Genomic DNA, 22,724 nt, shown 5'->3' with positions numbered 1-22,724 from the left:
TCTCCCTGTAGATGATGCCACACAGTCTCCCTGTAGATGGTGCCACACAGACCTCCCTGTAGATGATGCTACACAGACCCCCTGTATATGCCACAGATCCCCTGTAGATGATGCCACACAACACCCCTGTAGATGATGCCACACTACCTCCCTATAGATGATGTCACACAGCCTCCCTGTAGATGATGCCACACTGCCTCCCTGTAGATTATGCCACACTGCCTCCCTGTAGATTATGCCACACTGCCCCCCTGTAGATGATGCCACACAGACCACCTGTAGTTGATGCCACACACCTTCCTGTATATGATGCCACACAGACCTCCCTGTAGATGATACCACACAGACTCCCTGTAGATGATGCCACACAACACCCCTGTATATGCCACAGCCTCCCTGCAGATAATGCCACAAAAACACTTGTAGATGATGCCACACTACCTCCCTATAGATAATGCCACACAGCCTCCCTGTAGATGATGCCACACAGACCACCTGTATAAACCACACAGACCCCCTGTAGATGATGCTACACAACACCCCTGTAGATGATGCCACACAGCACCCCTGTAGATGATGGCACACAAACTCCCTGTAGATGATGCCACACAGCCCCCCTGTATATGATGCCACAAAGCCCCCCTGTAGATGATGCCACACAGCCTCCCTCTATATGATGCCCCACAGCCTCCCTGTATATGATGCCACAAAGACCCCCTGTATATGCCACACAGAACCCTGTAGATGATGCCACACAGCCCCCTGTATATGATGCCACACACCTCTCTGTGTATGATGCCACAGAGCCCCCTTGTAGATGCCACACAGCCTCTCTGTAGATGATGCCACACTGTCTCCCTGCAGATGATGCCACACTGTCTCCCTGCAGATGATGCCACACAGACCTCCATGTAGATGATGCCACACAGACCTCCATGTAGATGATGCCACAAAGATCCCCTGTATATGCCACACAGACCCCCTGTAGATGATGCCACACAACACCGCTGTAGATGCCACACAGACCCCCTGTAGATGATGCCACACACCTCCCTGTATATGCCACACAGCCTCCCCGTAGATTATGCCACACTGCCTCCCTGTAGATGATGCCACACAGACCTCCTGTATATGCCACACAGATCCCCTGTAGTTGATGCCACACCTCCCTGTAGATGATGCCACACTGCCTCCCTGTAGATGATGCCACACAGACCCCCTGTAGATGGAATACCGGGGCCCCCTGATTAGACAAAATGTTGCTTCCCTGGTGGTTTAGGGCTAAGAAGTAGTTAATATCATGATCTCTGGTGGTCTAAGGCAAAGAAGTGATTAACATTTCATACCTGGTGTCTAGTGCTTTACTACCACTCCAGGTTCCAGCATTGTTCCTTGACATGAAGATGAGCAATGATCTCGTTCAGCTTCCTGTTCACTCCCTGCACTGGTTATAGATCATATTTTAATATTCTTTGAAGCCGTGTTCATTTTATTAGTCATGTATAATGGAGGACTAGCAAAGTGTGAGAATGAATCCTGTGGAAAATGTGTGGAAGCACATCTGCCAGGAATTCATATAAAACACGTGCTCTAATATGCAAGCACATCTTTTCGTTTTTAGCTGGATTTAACCCGTCTTTGAATCATTTTTTAAACACAATGTTATAAGTGAGTACATTACTAATGCAGGATATTTACACAAAAGCCATCCAGAAATTTAGCAAATGTCCACTGCTACAATATTCTTTTAAGTAAGATGCATATTATAATATATCCCTTCATTACATTTCTTGTCCAGCGTTGCAGTCGCTCTAGTAATCATATTCGATTATGTAAAGCTCCAGCAAACGGCTTAAATCCTTTTTTATTTTGACTCCTCCTCTCCCGGCTCTGCAGATTGTTTTATGAATGACTAGAAATCATTGACAAAAAAATGACTGCCAACTGCCCACTCAACCTTCTCTACTCTCTGCACGTACGCACTGTGGCATGGAGCAACACTTGCTGACTGCAGATGAGGCATCAAGTAATTGTACAAGGTACTCATTATGGAAGCTAAACGCTTCTTCTAATACATGAGGCAATAAAAGTAAAAGAAAGAGGATTGGTTGATAGAAATATTGAGTTGGTTCTTTAGCGATAATCCAGTCATGAAGTTAGTAAATATATACATTGTGTCGCAACCAGCGTAAGAGAAAGAGTCCTGACAAGACTCCTTGTTCCTTTTTCCAGTTTTATCTTGTACTCAAGCCTAAGTAATCTGTGGCAGACTAATTGCTATGGACTTGCTGTCCAACAACGCTACTGAGAAGAAGGCAGGTGTTAGTCAGCCCGGCCATCAGACATGACTCTGCTTTTCACATGGGCATAACTTGAAGCTCCTAAGCCCTAATGCATAATCTATTACAAGGTCCCCTGATGACCATGTGGTGTCTCCTTATGTGGAAGAGAGGCCTTTGGGGCCCCTCAGGTACCAGGGCCTGAATGTGACTGCTACTTCTGTATCCTCTATAGCTACACCCCCGGCTGTTTAGCTTAAAGCTGGATTGGCACTATACAGAGATGATAGAGGAGGAAAAGCCACTTGGTATCAATCATTCAATGGCATTCCCTATTTCAAGCTGTGGTTTTAATCAGATTTTTCAAAAATGAAATTTAGGGGGAGAATCAGGGCACATAATTTGCATTGAGAAATGTCAGATGGAAACATGGGTGAGTGTCCCTAGAATAAGACTCCCACATATTCCCATAGTAAATGGGCTACCAGAACTATGAAATTGCCAGAATCCTTTACCACTTGTCAGACATTGTTGTTGCTAAGAGAAGACAACTCAACACTATAGGCCTGAAAGGATGTGCTCTTAAAAAGCCACTGTTAAGAAAATCAGATAGGAAAAAAATAATAATATTTGCGCCAGATCTGTGAAAGAGGACATCAGAGATGTAAAGTAACATTTTATGGAATCTTGGGTCTAAAATTGAGATATTTGGAAGTAAGAGAAGGCAGTATAACGCCAAAGCAATAAAATAATTTTTGAACCATATCTACGACCATCAGTCGAGCATGGTGGAAGACCAGTGAAAGTTTAAGGATGAATGACTACATCTGGAGACGGTGATTTGTTTTTATTACACCATGAAATACCCTATGGAAAACATGTGATTGGATAACATTTCTACAAAGTAGATGCAGATGTTCTCAGAACAATGGACTGGCCACCACCGAGCCCGCAGACAAATATTCCTGTAGATTTCTTTGAAAAACTGAAAGCAAATGTCAAAGAAATAATGTATTAAGATAGATAAATATATAGAGATCTCTCTCTAAGTGTGAAATGAAGTGCAGATTTGAAATCCTCAGCTATGAAAAGATCTTTCAAACCTGTTAGCGCCTACACATCCTGACACTGCTCATCATGAGAATAGAAGATAAAAACAAAATGTTGCTTATTTTTAACGCCCAGCTGTCCCTTGTTTTTGCCAAGGACTGAGCAAAAATACTTCTGTCATTTTTCCAGTTACTGACTGAATAGTTGTAACACCTCAGGCGTTATATGTTCCAGAGAAAATATTTAAAGAGATTAATATATATGGGCTTTGTAATGGCCGCCGCATATACTAATCTCTCCACAGCGTCCTCTGGCTTTTGTCCACCGACACATCCCATCTTTCCAGGCTGGACGTGTTGTCCATCACCGCCGCTCTCCTCCTGCACTTTCTAGTGCGCGCGCTGACCCACCTACTCTTAAAGCGCCAGTGCAAACCAAATTTCCGCCCAGATTTCTCTGGGTATTAAAGGGTATCTCCCCTTCCTATCTTTGCCTGAGCAATTAAGTTCATCCTAGCTAGTCTAGTAATTCTCCATATCACTCTCTATTAAATTTCCCTGTGATTGACCTGTGCTTGTACTTTTGACTATCTTTGCCTGCACTGACCTCTTGCTTGAGACCCGGAAGGAACCGCTGCTGCCTGCCCTAGCCTTTTGCTCGACTAACCGCGAGTGCTCGTTTGCCGTCTTCCCTGACATTTGCTATACCTGACCCTGCATACTGTCTATTGATTTTGTAGCACGCCTGTTTGCGTTGGTCGTTACCAAGGGACACTATTCTGGGGGTAGCGACCTGAATTCCCCAGCAGCAAAGTCCAGATCCCTGTATAGGGGTTAAAGGTTCAATACCTTTAGACTCCGCTCCCTGGTTTAGCTCTACGTCAAATCCCTTGGTAACACAGTGGATTCATACCATCCTCTGCAGGCCCTAAAACTGTTTTATTTCCCGCCGGTCCCGTGACATGCTTATACATTGATCAGCCAAAACATAAAAACCTGCTCTCAGTAGACAAGGACGACAAGACTGTTTGATCTCGCGAGAGAGATCACACAGCACAAGCCGCTCTGACGCTGTCCGTAGCAGATTGAACAGTGTCAGAGCGCTAAGTATCACGCCCCCCTGCCCTTTATAATAAAAATAAACGCCCTATTGACAGTTCAGGGGGTTATTTATATATCAGGTGCCAAATATAAAGGCACCGATATCTAAATAACGGAGGAGGCTAGAAACAAAGTTTAAAGTGACAAAAGTTTTGTGCAGCCCTGCTTATTACATGGTGCGCTCAGCTGCACATGTATGGGCTGGTGACAGGTTCCCTTTAAGTATATGTGTCAGGCTGGATTCACACGAACGTGTATTGCGTCCGTGCGGGCCACATGGTTTTCACGCGCCATGCACAGACCAGTACAAGTCTATGGGGCAGTACAGACAGTCCGTGCTTTTTGCGCAGCGTTTGTCAATATCTCCGCGTATTTCGCGCATCATGCACCCATTGAAGTCAATGGGTGCGTGAAAACCACGCAGGTCGCACGGAAGCACGTCTGAATCAGCCCTCATAGTAAAAAAAATATATATATGGTCAATCCTAGGGCTGGGCAATTATGACCTAAATCAAAATCATGATTAATTGAACATATACCCTCGATTAATGACCTATTATTTAGGCCACCCCCTTTTAGCATGCCATGCCCCATAATTGCATACTATGCCATTGAATTAATATTTATCCCCTGAGCCTGCTGTGTACTACTGTATATATTATACCCCTTGACACTGCCCTCACACAGTATATTGCCTCCTTACGGACCCTGCTCTACCATTGGATTCAACTGTATCTGCGTCCTGAAGATGCAGATACAGTTTAAACCGGGAAAAAATAATTGCTAAAATCGAAATGCACAAAATGAATTTTTTTTTATTAATTGCCCAGCCTTAGTCGATTCAGCAACCAAGTTTATATGGTGGATTTTAACGACATTTCAAATAATGTTTTTATGACCACAAAACTTTTAACATTTTAGGCTACATTCACACCACGTTCGGTCTGCACGTTTAGTGTATGTGCCCAGAAGATAATCCCAGCGCATACACTGAACGAATCAATATACGCCTATAGACCCTGATGGATGACAAAAGAGCGTTCTTTTGGTGTCTGCCAGGCAGGTATACATTGGTCTACTATTTTTTACTGTATTGGAAAGCATAGTCTCTAGGATTTTACTTTAAAGAGGCTCTGTCACCAGATTTTGCAAGCCCTATCTGCTATTGCAGCAGATCGGCGCTGCAATGTAGATTACAGTAACGTTTTTATTTTTAAAAAACGAGCATTTTTGGCCAAGTTATGACCATTTTCGTATTTATGCAAATGAGGCTTGCAAAAGTACAACTGGGCGTGTTTAAAAGTAAAAGTACATCGGGGCGTGTATTAGGTGCGTACATCGGGGCGTGTTTACTACTTTTACTAGCTGGGCGCTCTGAAAAGTATCATCCACTTCTCTTCACAACGCCCAGCTTCTGGCAGTGCAGATCTGTGACGTCACTCACAGGTCCTGCATCGTGTCGGCACCAGAGGCTACAGTTGATTCTGCAGCAGCATCAGCGTTTGCAGGTAAGTAGCTACATCGATTTACCTGCAAACGCCGATGCTGCTGCAGAATCATCTGTAGCCTCTGGTGCCGATGTGTCCTCGCTCGTCTGACACGATGCAGGACCTGTGAGTGACGTCACAGCGTGATCTCTCGAGAACACGGCTGTGTCTGCACTGCCAGAAGCTGGGCGTTGTGAAGAGAAGTGGCTGATACTTCTATACACAACGCCCAGCTAGTAAAAGTAGTAAACACGCCCCGATGTACGCACATAATACACGCCCAGTTGGACTTTTACTTTTCAACACGCCCACTTGTACTTTTGCAAGCCTCATTTGCATAAATACGAAAATGGTCATAACTTGGCCAAAAATGCTCGTTTTTTAAAAATAAAAACGTTACTGTAATCTACATTGCAGCGCCGATCTGCTGCAATAGCAGATAGGGGTTGCAAAATCTGGTGACAGAGCCTCTTTAAAGACGGCCACCGCAATAAAGTACATATACTGTCTGGTATACATACTTTTTTTTTTGCAAGGGGCCTGTGGGTAATTTATGTCACTGTACACAGTGTACTGTGTGATATAACTAAAAATTATGTTAAATGTCAGTAAATCAAAAATGGGAGATAGAAAATATTTCGTAATTTATTTTAACTAATACTATCAGCATTTTTCTATTTTTTGCAAAAACGAAAGAGAATCCGTCACCATATTGGTTGTTCTTTTCTAATTAACTTTTCAGCAACGTATAACCAACTGTCTGTTACTAATAGTACATGATGGAAAAATGACATTTGGCTGTCAGCTGCTGAGGGACGACTGCTGTGTCATGGAGATTACAGCTACTAAGGCCTTATTCAGACCAGCGTATTTCACGCCCATGTGCTGTCCGTTGAAATAACAGACAGCACACTGACCTATGCGATTCAATGGGGCTATTCACACATGCATGTTTTTTCACAGCGCGTGTGTTTGTTGCATGAAACTCACCGCATTTTCTATTCTGGTCCGTTTTTGCGGACCACGTCACCCATTAAAGTCTATGGGTGCGTGAAAAACATGGACAGCACACAGATGACATCCATGTGCTGTCCGTGTTTCACGTATCAGTTGCTATAGAAATGTTGAGAAAAAAAGATAAAACCAGGACGCGCTTGCAGAAGAGAAACACGGACGTGAAAAACTAATGCCACACGGAAACCACACAGATACCATATGGACATGAAATACAATCCGTTTTTTTGCGAACGCAAAACAGACACGCTCGTCTGAATAAGGCCTTAGACTGTGTTTACACTGACTTTAGGGTCCATTGCTCTTGGACAGCCTCAATAGCGTAGCACGCTGCTGTATTCTTTCCTGCAAAAACAAAACTGAAAACCTGGTGGACATATCCCAAGTCAGTGGGATCCAGAAAGATCAGTTAAACACAATAGATCTGTCAAATCAATCATGGCTACGGTAATGACGGAGGCCATGACAACAGTGTTAAAAAAAACTTAACCGCTCGTACTGTAACAAGCTAGTACAATGTACGGTTAGAGAATACATACAAACACTATATGATAATTGAGATTTCGTTTTTTGACTGGAGTTTACCTCTAGGAATAGAAAATACGTTTTTTGGGGAGGGACTTCAATGCTTTAGCAACCCTATGGGCCAAAACAGGTTCTTTCATGATGTCCTGATTATGAAAATTGCAATATTTGCGCCTTTGCAAAATATCTAAGATCAGCAAGAATGTGTATAAAAAAAATGTTTAAACAAGCTCACTGCAACTGCACTAGATAAGGACCTGTTCACATCAGCGTTTGGTTTCCGTTCAAAGGTTCCGTTCAACCTTTCAGTCGGAGGAACCGATTAACAGAAAGCCAAACGGAAGCTATAGCTTCCATTTGCATTACCATTGTTTTCAATGGTAATCCTTCCGTTGCAGTTGGTTTCCGTTTTTTTCCGTTCCGTAAAGTTTCCGTCTTTTACACGGAAATAAAAGTGATGTCGACTACGCTTTTGTTTCCGTGAAAAAACTGAAACTTTACGGAACGGAAACAAATGGAAACCAATTGACATGGAAGCATTACCATTGAAAACAATGGTAATGCAAACAGAAGCTATGGTTTCTGTTCGGCTTTCTGTTCATTGGTTCCTCCAACAGAAAGGTTGAACGGAACCGATAAACGCCAACCAAACACTGGTGTGACGGGCTCTTACTTATAAAAGTAGCTTAAAACTTGTAAGGGTTCTGAAGGGTAACAAATGACCCCAAAAATTTTATAACAGTTACATAATATTATCATAGGCAGAGTTGCGCTGTTTATGAAGTAAGGTCATCACGGCGCCAATTTTCTCCAATAATTGCATTGAAAAAATAACGTGCTAAATGAACATCATATTTGTAAATGCCCCCTGACAAAAATTAAAATTTCAGCTTGTGACGGAAAAAGTGGGCATGGCCGAATGAGTGATTTACAAACAAGCTGGCATTGTTCATGATCATGTACTGCCTTCCCCAACAGGTGCGCACCATGCATTAAAATACAGCCCCCGAAACACTAGCCCAGCAGACTGGCATACTGCTTAAAATAACTGTGCCTTTATCAATTTGGCACTGTAGCTTCTGCATCACAAGTACCTGTCGCTCTATCCTACAATTTGAAGCAAAATAAACTGTTTCACTGTGGGGATCACCATCACAGGACCAATAAAACCCATTGGAGGAGATTTATTAAAATAGGTGCATAGCAAAAGTGGAGTTGTTGTCCATAGCAACCAATCAGATTACACCTTTTATTTCTCAGAGGCCCTTTGAAAAATTAAAGCAGGAACCTGATTGGTTGCCACGAGCAACTACTCCACTTTTCCGTAGATAAATATCACCCATTTCATATTTTTCCACTTGCATCTAATATATCTGCTTGTTAACGAAGATTCCATTGCAAACTATAATTCATGCTTTCATATACATATGATTCAGACAGTCTGGTCCCTTGGCAGTCACTCATATAGGACATATTTCAGGACCTCAATTAATTACTACCACATAATCATATCAAGACATTGTACTATTAACTAAAACTACAGTATTGCACCAAAATGAAGAATCTATTAATGACACCAAATACTTTATTATTGTCCATACTTTCCGATTGCTGATAATTTAATACACTTGAAGCCCAGTATTTTCAGCCACACTTAGGATCTGTTTGAGTCTTACATACGAGGTATAGGTCGGAAGAACTTCCCCCTGTATATATTCGACAGAAGACTGCGACATATACTACTGTATAGACAGAGTGGCACCTTTCCTTACAACTCTATGTTGTTCAATTCCTTTAATATTCCTCCTGCCAATGTATGAATAAATTCACAACTGGGTGTCACCATTGGCCTTGTTAATAGGGTCTATCCCTATACATTCTGACACTATCAGCTCTGATTGGACAGTGTCAGCGTGTGTAGGGACATGCCTCATTGACAAGGAGAATGGTAACACCCAGTTGTCCCCATAAGCTACCAGGCAAAACCTTCTTTAGGACCCTTTCCATATGCCCGATAAAAGGGCATATGGAATATATATGGGGGATTCCCACAAAGGAATCCACAGCAATGAGCCCCTAGAAAGATAGACAAGCCCTGGCAGACTTCACATGACCATTTATTACATGCTCACCCACTAGTTTGAATGGGCGCTATGTAATACTAAGGCCCCATGCACACGAACGTGCTTTTGCGGCCGCAATTCCCTCGAAAATCCACGGGAGAATTGCGGCCCCATTCATTCCTATGGGGCCATGCACACGACCGTGGTTTCCACGGTCCGTGCATGGCCCAGGAGCCTGGACCGTAGAAAGAACAGACATGTCTTATTACGGCCATGTTCTGCCGTCTAGGCTCATAGGAAATAATGGACATGGCCATGTGCACATGGCTCGCGATTTGCGGGCGGCTTGCGGGTCACACTCCAACCCTGGCCGACCCGAAAATCACGGCTGTGCACATGGCTACAGTCGTGTGAATAAGGCCTAACTTTCCTTAAACAATATCAGCAGATTTCCGAATGTTAGAGAAGCTGTATTCGCGGGAGGAAAGGGTAGGTCTGGCATAAATATAATCGTTTCCTTATAATTAAGGCGTGTATTTGGGGATTGGTAACGATATTACACAGTGCGGCATCCTGAGCACTCTGGTGGTTGATCCTCACCCGACAATAAGGAATGTCCAAAATCGTTTGTGCTGTTAGAGGAATTATTTTGTTTATGGGCCAACTGGATACTTGTATTTCCATTGCAAATCAATGTTGTCCTCACTTGCTGTCCCAGTGGGGCTCACAATCTAAATTCCCTATCTGTATATTTTTGGAGTGTGAGAGGATAGCGGTGTACCCGGAAGGACAAATATTACTTCTAGCTTTTAACTGCAAATGTTTGCACCTAAATAGGTATAATCTTTTCTCTGACCAATGCCACAGTCTCTTACTCAGGAAGAATATATGGCATCTGCATGTACTCATTCTGTGCCTATAACATGAGCAATCTTTCAATGAGAGAGAGACAGAGAGAGAGAGAGGGAGGACGAGAGGGGGACATAAAGGTTTAGAGGGGGCTTTATTTCTGAGAACTAATAAGCACATTTGTGAAGATTTACTATTCAAAATGCGCCACATTTAATAACTGTTTTAGACAATTTTTCTGTGCGCTGCACTATAGGTTAGAGGTGTGGTTTAGCGAAAAGAGGCGCAGCTTAAAATCAGCCACCATGCGCCAAAATTGTGCTGAATTGCGGCAAAAAAACCTGCCATAAACTAAGCCAATCAAGGGGTGGTATAAGAAAGAGAACAGTGTCTAACATGTCTAGCAAAATGTGTCAAATTTATCATACAGCGTGTACCACTATAATAAAGTATGGCACATCTTCTGACTGCCTGGTTTAAGTTTACACTGTCTAATTATTACACAGAATTAGGAAATCTGGCCCATTTAAGGGGTTGTCCAGGCACGCACAACTGATGACCTATCAACACCCGGACCCCACACCGATCATATACTAATGACCTAATGACCTATCCTGTGAATAGGTCATCAGTTGTCCATGCCTGGACAACCCCTTTAAGTGGGGAAATTCCTCTTTGCACCTATCACATAACTGCTAATGTTTTCTAAACCGCATTACCAAAATTATACGGTATCTGAGATCTAACTTTGGTGTTTCAAACTATATTTTATAGGTGAGACACTTTAGATATTATAACTTTATTACTTATTTTACTTCCTTCCTCTTACAAAGCAAATAATACATTTGTATTTTTTTTAAAAATGCATGTGTTCCTGTTGGCTGTAGTTATACTGCAGCCTTCAGTAAGCCAGTATATATTACTCATTTTTTAAGTGCACAAGTACGTGAGTAATACATACAATACTTTTTTTTTCAATGGAATCACAAAAAAAAAAAAGCTAATGGCAAATGACTAAACACATTTTTGGCACTCCAGATCTATGTGCTTAATAATATACTTGGGATCAAATCTTATGAAGCGGAAATGACAGCACTACCCTGTGTGGTTAAGGGCCAAAAACAACTAATGTACCAAAGTTATGGTTACATGTGGCGAATCATGGACAGATCATAAAAGCACAAATAGTAATAATATGTATGAGAGTGACCATGTAAAATGGTGTTTGCTACTAAAGTCTATATCTATGGATGAAAACATTCTACAGGCCGTCCATATCTGCAAATGTGTGTTATATTATTAATATGTCTCAATTATTGATCGCCTTGTCATAGCAGATGCGTAAACATAGATTCACATTTTACAGGCTGGTCACAGACATCTAGAAGCAAAAACAGATGGGCACAGACAGATTGACATTGGAACATTTCTTCCTTTCTGGGTACAGTTATAAATAAGCAAAACAACTTTTAACTATATCTATAGTGTAAAAAAAGAGCTTTGTATAGGCCCTGTTCACACAGTTTTTGGTGCTGATTTTGACACGGAAACCACGTCGGAGTCAGTGACAAAAAACGGCTGAAATCGCCCCCCATTGATTTTAATGGGAGGCAGAGGCTTTTTTCTTTTCCAGGGCGGCCTTTGGCTGCTCGTGGAAAAAAAAAAGGAGGCATGTACGTTCTTGCCGCGATTTCCACCTCTGACCTCCCATTAAAATCAACGGGAGGCAGAAAAACCTGCGGCGTTCGTTTCCTAGCACTTTTTGCTGCGTTTTTTGCCGGCGGTCCTTGTATTAGCTTTAGGCTGTGTTCACACAAAGTTTTTTGCAGGAGAAAAATTCTGCCTCAAAATTCCGTTTGGGATTTTGAGGCAGATTTTGACATTCCTCTACGCCGTTTGCCGCGATTTTCGCTGCGTTTTTCGCTCACGCCCATTGAGTGCTACAGGCAAAAAACTCAGCGAAATACGCTTCCTCTGCCTCCAATTGATGTCAATGGGAGGTCAGAGGTCGTAACCGCGTGAAGATAGGGTATGTTGCTTCTTTCTCCCGCGAGGCGGTTTTACCGCTCGCAGGAGAAAACCGCCTCCGCCTCCCATTGAAATCAACGGGAGGCATTTTCGGCCGGTTTCTTGACAAGTTTTGCGGAGCGGCTTCCGCGCCAAAAAATTTGTAAAAATACTCCGTGTGAACAGGGCCTTGATGGCCACGAGCGAAAAAATTTAAAAAAAGCAACAAACGCAGTGTGAGCAGGGCCATATAGTTGCATTTTTTTCTTTGTACAGTGTCATAGTAAATATTTTGGGTTATTGCTTTTAAAATATACACAAAATACATAAAAGCCTTCTGAATGAAGGAAGGATTGCCTGGGTTTTTATAAATAAAGTATAATATACGGCAATCATCACGATAAACTACTTAGTCATGTAAATTTGGAGAAATTTATCATAACTGGTGCCAAGAGCAATTACACATAGCAACCAACAAGATTCTAGCTTGCATTTTTCAGAGTCTCATCATGAAAACAGAAACTGGTTGCATTGGCAACTTTAACTTTGCACTAATTTTAAATAAACACTCACCCCCGTTTATAGAAAGTAAACATTATTTATGTCTGGTATCCAAGTGAAACGTCCATGCCTGTCTATGGGTGTACAGAGAGAAGCTTTAGGGTATGTACACACAGGTCAAATTTGCTGTGGAAAACTCAGCAGCAAATCTAACTCAGATTCCGAAGGATATTCACCCGAAAATGCAGAATTTCGGACGGAATTGCCGATGCAGACAACAGAAGAGGGGATAAAGAAAAAATACCATACTCTCCTCCCCTGGCACTACCGTAGTGATGCGTCCCTGCTCCTCAGGCCGTCTCTGCAGTCGGCCTCCTGGGATGACATTTCGTTCCATGTCATGATACAGCCTGTGATAGGTCACATGAGACGAAACGTCATCCCAGGAGGCCAGCTGTACAGAGGCCAGCTCGGGGGGCAGTGACGCGTTGTGCGAATACCCAGCAACAAACCCAAATTGGTCTTGTATGTTTTAACACTGGGGGTCCCACTGCTGGGGCTATCACAGTCATTAGAATGTGGGTCCTTAGTTCACGGATGCTCCTTACCTGCACGACCGCAGAAGTGGTCAAACAAGCATGCTGCCACTCTATTCAAACGCTATGGGAGTATGGAAACAAACGAACGAAGCGCATAGGAAAACTCCTTGTCCATCTGTGTATATTAAATTTGTAAATAAAAATATTTTTTTTTGGTTATAATAAGCGTATAAGGTAGTTACCTATTTGAATACAGCTAATTGTTTTATAAAGCTACAAGACCATGGATAGCGCATGGACATGTCTACAGTACCATGGTCAGCTCCATCTAAAAGTTATGAACAATGGTGGTTTGTGAATTTACCCAACATCTTAAATGTGCTTTTTTCTAAGTCATTCATTGTAAACTTGCCTGAAGAAGGAGCCTGTGCGCTCTGAAAGCTGCATATAGAACTTTTATGGTTAGCCAATAAACGTATCATACCTGCTATACTTTTCTCTTTTTTGACACAGAAGTATCTAACATTGCATGTTGTTTCTGGCTAACACGGTACTACACTATTTTTTACTTTACTCACTAAATGGACAAAGTAAAGATGCTATTACTGTTGTGCACCGACAAGACTTCGAGATCTGCAATGAAGAAATAGGACTAAAAAACAAGAAAAAGAAACAGACCTACTGAATGAAGCCCTTCTTGTTTTTCTGATCACCACAAGAGATAACATTATGCATATCCATTATTACTTTATTGGTTTCTGATTTACTGAAAGGAGAAAATGCTGATGATTTTGACAATTCGGTCACCTGGGAACCTTCAAAGTAATGGACATCTAATCTCACATTGTTAAGGAGTAACCTTATATTTGTGGTTCTAAGACTAGTCTTCGGGGAACTTGTCATGCTTGGACAATGAAAATCATGTTCTCAAACAGCTGACTCAATGACAAAACTGAATATCTAATGGCATGGAATTTGCTCATGTGGATATATTTTCAAAGTGCAACTATCAAACCAATGAATCAATTTAGAAATGTTAGGGATATTAGTTTATGAATTCTTAAATGAAATACTCTGCCCATATTATCAAATGTCGTAAACATGTATCATTACAGTATTCTGTATATGCGCAAGGCAAACCTAGAGGGGTTATTAGTCCCTGAGCACAGATCTCATGGATGTGGCTATAGGATGTCTATATAGCAGTGTAAATCCATTGATCTCAGACTTCCTTGAAACACCTTGAACTCCTTGTCATGTTCCTCAAGCCATTTCTGAGTAATTTTGGCAGTTTAGCAGGGCACATTATCCTGCTGAAAGAGGCCACTGCCATTAGGGAATGCCGTTGCCATTAATGGGGGTACAGTTGGTCTGCAACAATGTTTAGCTAAGTGGTATGTGTTAAAGTAACATCCACATGAATGCCAGGACCTAAGGTTTCCCAGCAGAGCATTGCCCAGAGCATCACACTGCCTCCGCCACCTTGCCTTCTTCCCATAGTTCATCGTGGTGCCATCTCTTTCAAAGGTAAGTGACACACATGCACCCGGTCGTCCACATGTAAAAGAAAATGTGACTAATTAGACCAGGTAACTTTCTTCCATTGCTCCATGGTCAAGTTCTGATGCGCAAACGCCCATTATACTTTGGTGGTAAACAGGGGTCACAATCCAAATAGAAAAAGCAAACATGGGGGCCTCATGAGACAAGTATCCGTCTTATGGAAACCACTGTGAGATCCTTCACCCAAAAGCATATACACTCACCTTACATGGTTGTGTAATCCAGACACAACGTGGTTAATGTGCATTTTACATTATTAATGTAAATGATATGTAGGTGCTGCTCCTACCAGTCCTTACCATGCAAGACAACAGTTTAACTGGTTCCGGACCGCCGGCTGTGTATATACGTCCGGCGTTCGAGGTCCCTAAAACCCACGCCATAGACTATTTACGGCGCAGGTTTTAGCTCCCGGGGACCCTGAGGAGAAAAAGCTTTTGCTGCTTCTATCTTCTCTGAACTCTTCTATACAGCGCTCAGTGATGCTGTGTATATGCATAGAGGCTGGTCATATGATCGCCGGGTGCCGATAGTGGCACTAGACCCAGCACAGCCCTATTAGTGACAATAGTCACTATGAGAGGGATGATTTCCCCTGTAACTCAGGCTGCTGTGTGAAGCCCCAGTCACAGTGGAAAAACATGGTGTAAAAGAAGAAAAATAATAAAGTCCCTCAAAGGACTTTTCTGACCTTTGAGGGACAGACCATAATAATAATAAAAAATAAAAGTAAGACAAAGTGCAAAAAAAAGTAGTAATTAATACACATAAAATACCCACCCAAAAAAGACGACGTCCCTCCCCCTGCCAATCATTGTCGTAACGCTAACCCTGACCCAATTACCCTAAAATAGACATGTAATATATCAAAATTTAGGGTAGACAAAGACGATCACAACTATAAGGTCTATTATAAAAGGTAAAACGACATTATTAAGCCTGAAAATGCTAAAATAGGAAAAAGAATGTGTATAAAAAGAAAAAAGAAACCTGCATTGTCTACGAAAAAAAAACATTGCAAAAATCACGTTGCTAGCCCAACAAATAAAAAAGTTAGAGCTGTTTAACTAACGCATGCTAAAAATGGCTAAACGGGGTCTGGTCCTGAAGGCTGAAAATAGCCTGGTCCTGAACCGGTTAAATAGTATATAAAACAAAAAAACAAGACCAGGGAGTTCTACTAGGGCATTAATGTGTATAGAGAGGAAAAAAGGTTATTGATGGTGGTCAATGCTCTCACCTTGTACGGTTGCACTGACGGTGCAAAACATATAGCCACTTATAGATACAGTCTACTCGGAGTTATCAGCTTTTCTACCTTTAATATCAAACAGATTACACGTTCCAGGGTATTCACTCTCCCCTTCTTCAGATCAAAATAATGAGCCATGCTAGGGAATGAGAATAAGAGAGGAGACATGCTGGGGACTAGGAAAGGGAGGGGAGCCATGGTGGGAATAAAGTAAGGCCTCATGCACACGACCGTAGCCGTGTGCACGGCCGTGATTTTCGGGTCGGGCGGCTGCGAACTGTCAGCGGACTGTCAGCCGCGGGCCACCCGCAAATCGTACGACATGTACATGGCCGCCGTCATTGTTTTCAATGAGCCCGGACCGCAGAAGATGTCCGTAATAGGACATGCCCGTTCTTTCTGCGGTGCGGGTTCCCGGGCCATGCACGGACCGTAGAAACTACGGTCGTGTGCATGGCCCCATAGAAAAGAATGGGGCCGCAATTCTCCCGTGGATTTTCGGGGGAATTGCGGCCGCAAAAACACGTTCGTGTGCATGGGGCCTAAGAGAGGGAAGCCGTGCTAGGGACTAGGAATGGAAGTGGAGCCATGATGGCGACCATGAATGGGAAGAGGAGCCATGCTGGGGACTAGGAATAAAAGGGTGGGCCATGCAATGGAACCCTTACACAACGGTGACAAGCGGAAACCATTTGCACCGGATTCGTAACCATTGAAATCAATGGTGATGCAAACGTAAACCTATGGTTTCCGTTTATTTCAGTTTGGATTCCGTTCATGTGTTCCCCTGACTGAAACGTCCGACGGAACCCATGAACCGAGTCCTGACGCAGATGTGAACGAAGCATTACAAAGTTCTCAACTTCCTGCAATGTATATCAGTGTGTTTTATGTAACTTTGTAAATACTTTTTATTAAAAATTATTTTTACTTTTTTAGATACAGCTGCTGTTTTCTTTATACAGAGCAGCTGTATCTAACGCTTTTCACTGAATCCGTCAGTCCTGCAGACCTGACGGCTTCAGTGACAGAGGGTCCACGCAGGATCCACCTGTAAACAATCACATCTAAGTTATGAACTTAGATGTAATAGATTACAGGTGGATCCTGCATGTCAGAGAAACACAGAACTCGCTGACACTGAACCCATCAGGTCCGCGGGACTGACAAATTCAGTGAAAAGCGCTAAATACAGCTGCTCTGTATAGAAAATACAGAGCAGCTGTAGCTAAAAAAAAGTTAAAATAATTTTTAATAAAAAGTATTTACAAACTCACACAAAACACACTGATACAACTTTTTATTAAAAAAATTGCCTTTCAAAGGTTTACATAGCCTTTAAGGTCACTATTTATAAAAAAAAAAACAGAGATAACGAGGATGTTCTAGCCACGATTGAAAATTGGTTATCACCTCTCCTTTGTTCTCTCCTGTAAACGGAGTATCCTCATGACGTTGCTCGAAGGCCCCTAGTTAAAATGTCAGAATCTGTGCTGCACATGCTCAGTAGTGAAGTTACTCCACTAAAGACGAGGGGAGGAAGTTCACTACTGGGCAGAGAGCCATTTTAACACTTTGGTGGGCCCAGTGCAAAAGTTTTATGATTTAGACCCCGTTCTAAACAGGCTGGGGAGCTGAGGGTTAGTATTGTCTTTGCTCCCAGTGATCGGGTTGAACCGAGCGCTGTAAGTACTAGGACTGTGCTGTAGTTTCCTGTACTTATCACACGATCTACCGCTTTGCAGCGCAACCCTTCTCTCTGCTACTATATGCCTTCCTTCCTCCCTCCTCCACTCATCAGGCGTGGCACCACTACACTGCGTCAGCGCTGGGCTGCAGTGAGCCACATGCCGCTGAATAGAACTGCAGGAGGGAGAGCGGACAGACTGACCCAAAAGAGGACCACAAAGACTAACAACTCTTTGAAGGTGAAGGGCGCAATGGCTAACAGGGGACACACACACAGAAGAAGACACAATAATACCGCTCTCCTTTGTCTCTGGGTGTCCGCCCAAAAGCCCCATTTACCAGTTGAAAATTTTGCTCCGCCGGGGGCCTGATGCAGGCGCACCGTTTATTCTGGATAAAGCATCTCTGACTGGGCGTGCCTAAATTTATCTCAGAGCTGCTAGAGAGAACAGGAGGACAGTATTAAAGTGGAATTCCCATCTCGGACATTTATGGCATATTCATGCCTCTTAAATGGGGATCAGAAGGGAGCCCTGAGCCCTACCTTCTACCCGTCGCTGGGCTTCGGCCACTGCCTTACGAGATGGCCATAAACAATCAAACGCGTTTTGCTACACTTTTTCCAGGAACTCCCATAGAAGTGTTTGGAGGTGCCGGAAACAGCGTAGCACAGCACAGCATCATGGTATGCTATGAAGGTATCATCAAGTATGTCCTAGGCTTCAAAACAGTAATGGTCATTATTTTGTCATCCTTAATACGTTCTAGATACATTAAAAACGCAATATAGTTAAGGTTACCTGGGTTCTGTGCCGCCAGTGTGCCACATTTCTATACTGCCAACTAATAAACTGTGCCACACCCACCCATGACTACATGAGCATCCATGCTGTGTTTCACATATAACTATTTCATTCATAAGAGGCCAGCTTAATCCTTATCCCAGCTCTGTATCCGACATCATGTCCCTGCACAGGGACTTAGTTCAGATTTCTCAGTATGATGTTAACAGGTTCATTCGCTATAAGGTGTTAGCTTTTGATCAAAGAGATAGGGATGTTTTATATTCTCTGTTTCCTAGTAGATCATTTTTTTTACGAAATCATTAAAATACCTTTTCCTAAAAGATAGAGGACTATTTCAGCCATTGGTCACGGGTAGTCCGCTCCATCCTCCATAAACCACTGTGGTCACAAGTTATAGCTGAGCTATGGTGGCCGATTTCTGCAATGATTAGAAGTCCCTACTATTTTACGAATGATCCCCAATTATATAAGGACCATATGAGTGGTTAGAAGAAAATCCAATCCCTCCTGAATGCAAAGTGATTGTGTTTTATGACAGTCCTGAATGTGTTGTCTTCCTGCAAGGCCCGGGGAATATAAAACACCAGGGGATTAATGGCACACCAACACTTACATACAATTCATTCATTCTACTGAATTAACAAGCGGCCAGCCTATACAATGATGATGAATCCATGCACATATCATGAGATACAACTGCTCTGTGGTAGAAAGTATATCATATATATGAAACATTTGATATAATGGACAACACTGATATCATCCGACTCATTCTGTCCTTTAATTGAAAAGGGGAATACAAGCCATAAATGACAGAATAAAATGGCTACAGCTTTCCTTGTCAATAAGATGAAAACACTTCGACATTTTACACCATCAGAAAATGCAACCACACCCCATGTTCCCTGGACCAGCGAGTGTTCCCAGGAAGGAGTCAGCTGCCCACTTCCCTTCTATCATCCAGGGACATCATTGAGATATGGATGACCACTGCTCCCGCTTCCCTATGCCCTGTGATCAATGCCCTCATGCCATCATTGTGCCGCCCGTAGACCTTCTATGCACTGGTCATCATGAATGAGATTATGAGGTGACAATGGTGTTAGGATAGATAGGCCTGGAGCTCTGTCCATCAGCCAGGTCTCCTGCAGGCCATGCACTAGGATTTTACACTGTCTATTGCAGTATATCAATGCACCTCTTCTATTTGTAGGCAGTGCAGTGAATCACAGCTGTGCTACCTGTCAATGGATTGAAATGACAGCTCATAAACATGACAGCCTGAGGAGTTAAGATGGGCTGTAGTGCACAGAGATAGCCTGACATCATCCCCATTCAGCAGGGAGGGTAATCGTAGCCCTCTACCTGAATGCCAGGCTCTCCTGGTGGCAGCCACCTACAGCAAGAAGTGAATGTGATGTCCTTACTTGAGCATGGCCTCTTCCTTCTCCTCCTCCTCCTTCTGTCGGTTCATCACTGCCATGATCGTGTTCCTCTCGTCCTCGGTCAGATGGCTGAGATCGGGGAGATCTGGCATCGGGGGAGGCACTAGTGTTGGCCGGGGGCCTCTTGGCCCCATTGAAGAAGACATGGTATTTGGATAGAGGGCGGGAGGAGCAGCCACCTTCAGAGAGCTATGGACCACTTGTCTCCCCCACCCCACCTTGTTACTGGAGCGCTAGCGGCCAGTCACACCGGGGCTACTGCACATCCCTAGCAGCGGCCGGGAGAGGCTCTGGGGAGGGGGACGAGTCCCCCCAGGTGTCACACAGCTGGAGGCGTCATCCCTGTGTAGTATAGGAGCGCTGCCGTCCTCCTGTCCGTGCTGTCCCGGGTGCTGCCGCCGCTGCTGCTGACATACAGGCTGATGTGGGAGTGGAGGAGGGGGGGGGGGGGTGTGGGGAAATGAACACAAGCTGTTAACACTGGGCTGTGGGGGAGGGGCGGATGACTGCATCCCTCCCTGGCAAGACGGCGGCAGCATCCCTCATCTTCCTCCTTCCCTGGCAGGCATCATATGACTGTCCTGTCATCATATGTACACGATGTATGTGTATACTGCATGTGTGGTTACATCTGTGGAGGTCACACATCGCTTACCATCTGCATTAAATACACAGCTCCACCCTTCATCAATCTGACTGCCATAGAGACGATGAGACCCAGCGCACAGTGTGGCTAGCTACCCATGATGACAGTAAGGGGGCAATAACGTAATAACCTGCAACCCAAGGCATGATGAGCATGGTGACAGGCACATTACCATATAGAGATGGACTACAGCAGAGCCATATAGAGATAGACTACACACACCGTCATATAGAGATGGACTACACACACCCTCATATAGAGATGGACTACACACACACCATCATATAGAGATGGACTACTCACACACCATCATATAGAGATGGACTACACACACAGCCTCATATAGGGATGGACTACACACACACACACACACACACACCATCATATAGAGATGGACTACACACACACCCTCATATAGAGATGGACTACACACACGTACGTACGTACGTACGTACGTACGTACGTACGCACACACACACACACCATCATATAGAGATTGACTACAGCAAAGCCATATAGAGATGGACAACAGCAGAGCCATATACAGATAACTACCCACACCCTTATATAGAGATGGACTACAGCAAAGAGATATACAGATGACTACACACACTCTCATATAGAGATGGACTACAGCCGAACCATATACAGATGACTACACACACCCTCATATAGAGATGGACTACACACACACACCCTCATATAGAGATGGACTACACACACACTCTCAGGCCTCATTTACACGAGCGTGTGCGTTTTGCGCGCGCAAAAAACGCTGCGTTTTGCGCGCGTTTGTATGGCGTATGCACTGCGTATACGCAGCCTTGTTGCGTTTTAAACGCGCGCACGACTAGCGTTTGCATCGCGCGTAAAAAACGCAGAGGGGATTAGTGGGACGCCCGCCTACAAATAGGCCAGCTGGCCCAACCCCTGCTTGCTGGTAGAAATCTGTTTGCAAGGTTATTTCCGCCTCTGCAGAAACCACAGTGTTTGTTTTTCCCTTCAAATTGGAATCGCTTTGACACCCAACTATTATGGCTTCGCCAGCACTGGCGCGTGTGCTTCTTCTCTGGATGATCTCACGTCGGTTTGGCCAGCGCCGACACATGCTGCAGCACCACACGCCTGGAAGAAGTCGCATTTGGGTTCATCCACTTGTGGCCCAACGTACAATAAAAGGGCATTTCCATACCCTGTTTGAAGACTTACGCCGGCATCCCGACAAATTTCGATCCTTCTGCCGCATGTCTGTGGCCACATTTGACCTTCTGCTTGAGCAAACTCGCTCTGGTCTCACCTTCCAGAATACGAACATGAGACGCTGCATTTCGCCCGAGGAACGTCTGCTTGTGACCTTGAGGTATGTATGAAGCTGCTATAACTTAGTCCATGCCGCTGTCTGCTTTACCAGCCCCCCACTAACATGTGTTCTTCCTTTCTTTTTCTTTCTCTTTATTTTCTAGATTTCTGGCCACAGGCAATAGTTATCATTCGTTGCATTTTGAATTTCTTTTGGGAGTGACCACCATTTCGTTCATTGTCACATCCACCTGTGTCGTGTTGTGGCAGAGTTTAAAGAGCACGGTCATGCCTCAGCCCACGACAGAACAGTGGCTAAGTATATCAGAGGGATTTCTTAGAGCTACTGAATTTCCAAATTGCATTGGTGCCCTTGACGGCAAACACATTCGTGTGAGAAAGCCCCCACGCAGTGGCTCGCAATACTATAACTACAAGCAGTATTTTTCGATGGTATTGTTAGCCTTGGCGGACACTAATTATTGTTTCACTATTGTTGACATTGGCTCGTATGGAAGCTCGGCAGATGCCCGCATATTCCGTACATCAAGAATGGGGAAGCGACTCGTGAATAGGCGACTGGGGTTGCCGGAACCCTCCATCCTCCCAG

The 22,724-nt window shown here is 43.7% G+C and overlaps 1 protein-coding gene across 11 annotated transcripts in view; it reads right to left on the bottom strand.

Annotated features, from left to right (window-relative positions):
• Nucleotides 1–20,746, bottom strand: part of RIMS1 (regulating synaptic membrane exocytosis 1) — a 318,140-nt gene extending 297,394 nt beyond the window's left edge. For 3 of the 11 annotated variants that reach the window (XM_075862020.1, XM_075862023.1, XM_075862021.1), the window contains exon 1: nucleotides 20,152–20,741. In XM_075862020.1, the coding sequence (XP_075718135.1) occupies nucleotides 20,152–20,315 (164 nt within the window). In that variant the 5' untranslated portion in view covers nucleotides 20,316–20,741. Of the gene's footprint in view, nucleotides 1–20,151 lie in introns of all 11 variants that reach the window. The other 8 variants (XM_075862029.1, XM_075862026.1, XM_075862018.1 and 5 more) reach the window with 5 other exon arrangements.
• Nucleotides 20,747–22,724: the final 1,978 nt, after the last annotated feature.

Source organism: Rhinoderma darwinii, chromosome 4 (genome assembly GCF_050947455.1).
Source record: "Rhinoderma darwinii isolate aRhiDar2 chromosome 4, aRhiDar2.hap1, whole genome shotgun sequence".
In the NCBI taxonomy this organism is placed as follows: domain Eukaryota; kingdom Metazoa; phylum Chordata; class Amphibia; order Anura; family Rhinodermatidae; genus Rhinoderma; species Rhinoderma darwinii.
This window is presented reverse-complemented; position numbering and strand designations above follow the sequence as displayed.